This window comes from Saccopteryx leptura, chromosome 3 (assembly GCF_036850995.1).
Source record: "Saccopteryx leptura isolate mSacLep1 chromosome 3, mSacLep1_pri_phased_curated, whole genome shotgun sequence".
Taxonomy (NCBI): Eukaryota; Metazoa; Chordata; class Mammalia; order Chiroptera; family Emballonuridae; genus Saccopteryx; species Saccopteryx leptura.
Genome location: NC_089505.1, coordinates 68542685 through 68549958, shown reverse-complemented (window position 1 = coordinate 68549958; position 7274 = coordinate 68542685). Strand labels below are relative to the sequence as shown.

Sequence of the window (7274 nt, the reverse complement as noted above, 5' to 3'; positions counted from 1 at the left end):
AGTTTCTCTGTACACGTTTCTGTGGCTTTCTTCTGGGGACGCAGGGAAATGGGAACCAGAGCTGGGGTGGTAACCCAGATCCAATGCACACCGTTTCTTCTCACCCACTGCCCTGACTCCTAGGTGAGGACAGTGGCCGGAAGCAGAACTCTGTTCACTCAACACATCAGATCAGCTGTGTATTCTTGAGCAAAAGATTTCATTAACCTCACTCAGCCTCAGTTTCCCCATTTGTGAAACAGCGATTCTCATAATGCTTTCCTCATAGGGTTGTAAGGATTAAATGAAGAAACTCATATGAATTGATTCAAATAGGGTCTGGCCCTGGGAAAACACTCTATATCTCTGCACCCCAGTGAAAGGACCCAGCACACATTAAGCAGATGAAGTCAGGAATGACTTCATTTCCCCCCAAGGTTTAGTTTGGAGCTTTCTGGTAGTCATGACAAAAAGGAAAATACTCTCCTTTCCTTAGGCAGGGTCCTGACCTACACAGCACAAGCTGCTTTGGTTTTGCTGAAGAGCCAAGGGAACATGTCAGAAGCCTATGGGTTCACCGTGGAGGCTGCACAAATCTAGGTTTCGATTTTCTTCAGAGGTCCCAAAAATGTGATTGTCAAGGTCACTGAATGTTGCGGTACATAAACCTGCCTGACCCCTGAGACCTAAATATTCCATTGAGGGAGGGAAATTGGAATTTGTGGAGAGGATACTCTTGACCTTGGAAAGCAGGTTGTCCAGGATTCTTGAGACATTAGAGGACGTGACCTTGAGCATCCTGATCTGAGGAACAAGGAGTTAGGGGAGGGGCAAGGGGATCCCAACATTGCTTGGGGGGAAAATGAATTTTTAAATACTAGGGAACATATTTAGGAAAACCACTAAAACTTTATATTACTGGATCTGGGGGTGCTAGAATTGTAGCAGGTATCCTAAGATTTTATTGTGAGAGAAACAATAGATTTGGTGACCTAGATCTTGATTGAGTCTGGGAATACAAGACTCAGGGAGTTCTGAAAGCCAAAGCTTATATTTCGGGGGGCGGGGGTCCTGGAAACTGGGAAGCTGGTGTCTTGGCTCTGAGCAGTGCAGGGAGAAGGGGTCAGAGCCGCACTGGTGGTACTGGGTAGGAGACAACAGGGCAGCATCTGGAACTGTTGTCTGTATTTGAGGGTACACTGGGTCTTGGGGTCCACAGCCTTACTTGAGGTTCAGGAATATGGGGCTTTGTATTGGAGGTCAGTGATCCCTCCCACCCTCCTGTTTCTCTTCCCACTCACTCCACCACCTATCCTCACTGGCTTTGTCCCCACGAGCTCAGGAGCTCCAGCCCTGCCCTGGCTGGCCTCGGCTCCAGGAACGCTTCCAGCGCACTTGAGGGCCCCGGCAGAACAACAGGTGCTCATTCTCCCATCCCTTCCAGAGCGCCAGGGTGGGAGGAGGTGTTCAGTTCAGGTGGCAGGGGCTGGGCCTTGGCCAACATCGGGGTGCCAGCGGGGCAGGGGCGGGGCCCAGGGGGATGAGGGCTTTTAAAGGTTCCTCAAGGAGCTCTTCTCCAGCTCTCAGCTCACCACCTGCCTGCCTCTGGACACCTCTGCCACCATGTGGTTCCTGGTCCTGTGCCTTGCCCTGTCCCTGGCAGGGACTGGTAAGACAGCCGGGAAGATGTGGGAAGGGAGCGGGCTCTAACTCTCACGCTGCCTTTATTCCCCCCCCCAATATGATATAATAATAAATCCTTCCCCCCACCCCACTGAACACTCCAGCTTGCACCCCTCCAACCACAGTGTATGCCAGACCAGGGCACCAGGCTCTTCCCTATCCCTCCATGCCCACCCCAAAATCCTACCCAGCCCTTCCTCCTTCCTACCTTTCCCATAGTCCTCACTCCTACCCCAGGCCCTTCTCCCTCCCAGCGACCCTCAGAACTTTCTACTCCTCCCCACTCAGATCCTACTCCCAGTCCTTTTACCAAGGGGGCATTCTGGGCCATTTTGGTCTTCCTCTTTGGGGGACTCCAACTCTTCCAAGTATCCCGCCAATCCCGCCAGGCCCTGGAGACTTTTAGCTTCATCACCCCTTCATCACCCCTTTTAGCTCCCCCCAATGGTCTGGCTCCTGGGTCCCCAGATCCTGCCACTCCCTGGAGACTTTTCCCAACCAGCTGTCAGCTCTCCATTGCGACTCCATCTCCAGTCCCTGACATCTGGTCCTACGAACCTTGCCAGGATCCCCCAAATTCCCTCAGACACTTGTTTCTTCCAAAACTGACTTTCTGGTCCATGATCAGGTGGGCACCCCATTCTGTAATGGGGGTTCTGTGAACGTCTCCTTCTTCCCTGGCTCTTTGCCCTGGGCTCCACCCGGCGATGCCAGGCTTCTCCTCTGGGAAGAACAACTGGAACCTTAAGCCCATGTTCCTTTCCTGGCAGAATTCCCACGCTACCCCAAGCTCCAGCCCTCTCCACCCGCTCCCTGCTGTACAGGTCCTTGTTTTCCAGGACAAACCCCTTCCCCAGGATCCCAAATACCTTCCCAGCCCAGCTGTCCTCCCCTACCTCCCCCAAGTACCCCTACATGGGATTCAAAAACCCCACATCACGTGGATCCTCCCTGCCTTCCCACAGCTGCTTGGCCCCTGGTAGGCCTCTTTCTCCATTCCTGTCCTGGCTTTGCTCCCAAGGGACCCCAGACCTTCCAGGACCCTCAGACTGTGACTCCCATCCCCATAGAATCACCTGATCTCAGAATGACTATCCCAGCTCTCTTTCCTTTTGAGCCCCCTCCCAGTTCCGACCCCAACCTTGTCCTAGGGCCCCCACCTCTAACAATAGAATGCCAGCTCTAGTTATCAGGACTCCAGACCCCAAGGACCCCTCTCCTAGCCTGACCCTTGTTTTTCACTCTTTGTCTTGGAACCCCAAATTCTCCAAACTCCTCCAGCCCCAGCCAGGAACCCCAATCACCCCCCACATCCCCCAGATGCTCTTCTTGGCCTCTCAGACCCGATTCTCCAAATCCACATCCTTTCCAGAACCCCAGAAAAGCTAACCCTAAAAACTCAGCCCTCTGAAAATCCTAACTATTTCATCAGCCTGGAAGCCTCTTAACCAGGGCAGTCAACCTTTTTATACCTACCGCCCATTTTCGTATCTCTGTTAGTAGTAAAATTTTCTAACCACCCACCGGTTCCACAGTAATGGCGATTTATAAAGTAGGGAAGTCACTTTACTTTATAAAATTTATAAAGCAGAGTTACAGCAAGTTAAAGCATATAATAATAATTACTTACCAAGTACTTTCTGTCGGATTTTGCTAAGTTTGGCAGAATAAATCTTTATAAAACAACTTACTATAGTTAAATCTATCTTTTTATTTATACTTTGGTTGCTCCGCTACCACCCGCCATGAAACCTGGAATGCCCACTAGTGGGCGGTAGGGACCAGGTTGATTACCACTGCTCTTAACCCTCCAAATCCTTTCTCCCCCAGCCTCTAATCTGCTCTCTTAAGGCCTTTAACCTTGGTTTCCCCTCTGAGAACCCACAGCCTCTTGTCCTCCAGTCCAAGACCCCCAAATCCCCCCCAAAGCCCAACCCCCATACCCAGTGTCGGTTCGGATGCTGCCCTGTTGTTTCCTACCCTGATCCCTGGGGTCAGCTCTGCTCTCCATGTAGGCTCCCCACCCAGGACCTGCCACCAACCCACAATCTCAGTCTTCAGAATCCTGGGGCCTCCCCAACACCCTTTTCCCCCGTGTCCTCAGACCCGGGTCCTCTGCCGAGTGCCTCTCGATGTCCATAGCACGGCCTCTCTCCTAGTCCAGCCCCTCCCCACCCCCCGACTCAGCACCCCTTCCACAGGCGCTGCGCCCCCCATCCAGTCCCGGATCATAGGAGGCTGGGAGTGTGAGAAGAATTCCCATCCCTGGCAGGCAGCACTGTACCATTTTAACACCTTCATGTGCGGAGGCGTCCTAGTGCACCCCCGCTGGGTGCTCACAGCTGCCCACTGCATAAACGAGTGAGTAGGGGCAGGGCGCCTGGGCAGGGGGTGTCTGCGCTCCCACAAGACTGGGGGACCTACAGCAGAAAGGGAAGGTTGTGGTCCAGGGTCACAGGAGATAGACAGGCTGGGACGGGGTGACCCCCCGGGGAAGGTCTCCCGTGGCTGCTGAGTCTGTCTCTGTCTCTCCCAAGTCTGTCTCCCCCTCTCCTGTCTCTGCCTCTTGGAAACCGGCTTCTGTTGTGTATCTCTCCCTAATTGTGATTTTTGTCTCTCTGTCCCTCTCTCTTCTGTCTCCGTGTCTCTGTGTCTCTCCCTGTCTCTGTCCATCTCTGGGTCTCTCTGCTGGTGCCTCTGTCAGTTTGTCACACCCTCGAGCTCTCTGCTCTGTCTCTCTCCCTAGGTCTTTGCCCCTCTGCTTCTCCCCATCACTCCTGTGCCCCCTCCAGGATGGGGCTGAAGGGGACCCCCAGGGAAAAGGAGGGTTGTTCCCAATATCTGTGTGTGTGTTGGGGGAACTTCTCACACTACCCAGCCCCACCCTCTAGGACAATCCATCCACTCCAAAGGCACACAGGGAAGGGCTGCTTTCAGCTGGATCTGGGTGAGGGCGGTGGATGGAGGAAGGAGGAAGAAGTGAGAAGAGGAAGGGAAGAATGTGGGGAGGGAAGGGGTACGCCGACCTTGGGCTGGGGGCCAGACCACCTGCCTGTTGGGGAACCCGCCCACAGCCGAAGCCGCAGCGGCAGCGGAGCTGGTGGCAGCCCCCCCCGCCTGCCCCCCCCCTGCTGGCCTCGCCCCCCAGCCTGCCCCGCCCCCTGCTGGCCTCGCCACCCCCAGCCTGCCCCGCCCCCTGCTGGCCTCGCCCCCCAGCCTGCCCCGCCCCCTGCTGGCCTCGCCCCCCAGCCTGCCCCGCCCCCTGCTGGCCTCGCCCCCCCCGCCTGCCCCGCCCCCTGCTGGCCTCGCCCCCCCCAGCCTGCCCCGCCCCCCTGCTGGCCTCGCCCCCCCGCCTGCCCCGCCCCCTGCTGGCCTCGCCCCCCAGCCTGCCCCGCCCCCTGCTGGCCTCGCCCCCCCCCAGCCTGCCCCGCCCCCTGCTGGCCTCGCCACCCCCGCCTGCCCCGCCCCCTGCTGGCCTCGCCCCCCAGCCTGCCCCGCCCCCTGCTGGCCTCGCCCCCCCCCCGCCCCCTCCCGTTCTGTCACCCCCAGCCTCCTCTGCTTCCACTTGTCTGTTTCTCACTGTCTCTGTCTCTCCCTCCCTCTGCCGCCTTTCTGCTCCCTCCTTCTCCCGGTTCTCCCTCTGTCTGATTCCCTGCACGTTGTTAAGCTCTCTTCTTCGCCCCCTGCCTCTCCGTGCCCGGATCAGCCTTTCAGATCGTCACATCTCTTTGTTTTCTCACGGTCCCATCTCTGCACGATTCTGGCTCCTGTGCTCTCTCTCCGTGTCTCTCCTTGTTTCTCCTCCTCTCTTTTGGGACCTGCCCCCACGCTGCCTAAACCGTCTCCCTTTTTTCCCCTCCTCTCTCCTCATTCGGTTCCACCCGCTCTCTCCCCAGCAATTACCAGCTCTGGCTGGGGCGCCACAACCTGTATGAGCAGGAAGAGACAGCGCAGTACGTCCAGGTCAGAGAGAGCTTCCCACACCCTCAATACAACCTGAGCGTCCTGCAGAACCACACCACCTATCCGGGAGAGGACTACAGCTACGACATCATGCTGCTCCACCTGGAAGAGCCCGCCGAGATCACAGAGGCTGTGAAGGTCCTGGACCTGCCCACCCAGGAACCCCAGATGGGGAGCATCTGCTATGCCTCTGGCTGGGGCAGCATCGAACCATATAACTGTACGCCAGTCTTATGCCAAGACACCCGAGTGTAGGGAGGAGGGGGCTGGGGACCTGGACTCCAGGGTCTGAGGGGGGACTGCGGAGCAGGGGCATCCGCCGCAGCCCTGTTTCTCCTTGGCCTGTAGTCAAGTACCCAGAAGCTCTCCAGTGCGTGGACCTCAAAATCCTGCCCAACCAGGACTGTGAAAAAGCGCACCCCCAGGTGGTGTCAGATGTCATGCTGTGTGCGGGACACCTGGAGGGTGGCAAGGATACCTGCGCGGTGAGCCCGCCTGTCCCCCCTGGGCTTCAGAGTGCTGGGGGAGGGGACTCAGACTCTGGGCTGAGGTTGGGAGCTACCCAGGCACCTGTCCCCGAAGCTGCCCAGATGTAACACCCTGCGTGGCGCCTCAGCTCCTCCCTCCTGCCCCCTTTCCTTTCCACACCCCCATCCAGGTATGGCCTGCATCTCCCTCTTTCGCACCAGAGTTCACCCCTTCCTCCCAGTCAGTCAGAGAAAGCCACTTGGGAGAGATGACATCCGAGATCAGCCCCGAAGTGGGGGAGTCCTATAGACTGATCCCGCTCCTCCTGCCTGCTGACCTGTCTGCAGGGCCTGCCCCCCTGCGCCCTGCCCTTCCCCACCCCGTGCACAGAAACAGGACCCTGCTGTCCCATCCCCACTGGCTAGAACCAGATCCACTGTCCCCTCTGTTGGAATCCCACCCACCTTCTCCTGGGAGTGGACCCCGGAGATAACCCTGTCTTTTCCCATAGCTGGACACAGGTCTGCCTCGCTGACCTCACCCTCTGCCCCTTGCGCCCTTGTTCTGTAGGGTGACTCAGGGGGCCCGCTGATCTGCGACGGTGTATTGCAAGCAATCACGTCATGGGGCCACACCCCGTGTGGCCGACCCAAAAAGCCCGGTGTCTTCGCCAAACTCATGCCCCTTCTGGACTGGATCAAGGAGACCATGGCAGCGAACCCCTGAATGCCTCGGCCCTGTCTCTGACCCCCCAGTAAAACCGTTTATGCATCAAATTCTGGTGTTATCTGGCCTCCCAGACGCTGAGCGCCTGGAATAGCCCGGGGCCCACCGCGGTCGGGCTGGCGCCTCCCGAGCTCTCTGGGTCCCGCCGCGGGAGGCGTGCAGGAACGGACTGGGGAATGGGACTGCGCAGTCACCGGTGTGGACAAACAGGCCCTGCGGGGAAAGGATGCAAGGGGGGGGGGGGGGGTCGAACACTGAGAGGCTAGGTGGAGCCCACATTTATTGCGGCGGGAAAACCTGGAGGAGGTCGGAGGGATGTAACTGCAAGCCGCGCCTTCCAAGGGGAAGGACAACGCCAAACGCTGGGGAGGGTTGTGTCCGCCGGGGAGGCGGGGCAAGACTAGACAACTAGGAGGCGGGGCTGGCCCTCGAAGGGGAGGAGTTCCAACCGGAAG

The 7274-nt window shown here is 57.8% G+C and overlaps 1 protein-coding gene across 1 annotated transcript; it reads left to right on the top strand.

Annotated features, from left to right (window-relative positions):
• The first annotated feature begins 1496 nt into the window (after positions 1 to 1496).
• On the top strand, positions 1497 to 6869 carry KLK1 (kallikrein 1). Its single transcript, XM_066374123.1, has 5 exons — positions 1497 to 1648; positions 3864 to 4023; positions 5559 to 5845; positions 5974 to 6110; positions 6664 to 6869. Exons 1-5 carry the CDS (start codon positions 1603 to 1605, stop codon positions 6817 to 6819), a joined length of 786 nt encoding a protein of 261 aa, XP_066230220.1. The 5' UTR covers positions 1497 to 1602; the 3' UTR covers positions 6820 to 6869.
• The last annotated feature ends 405 nt before the right edge of the window (positions 6870 to 7274 follow it).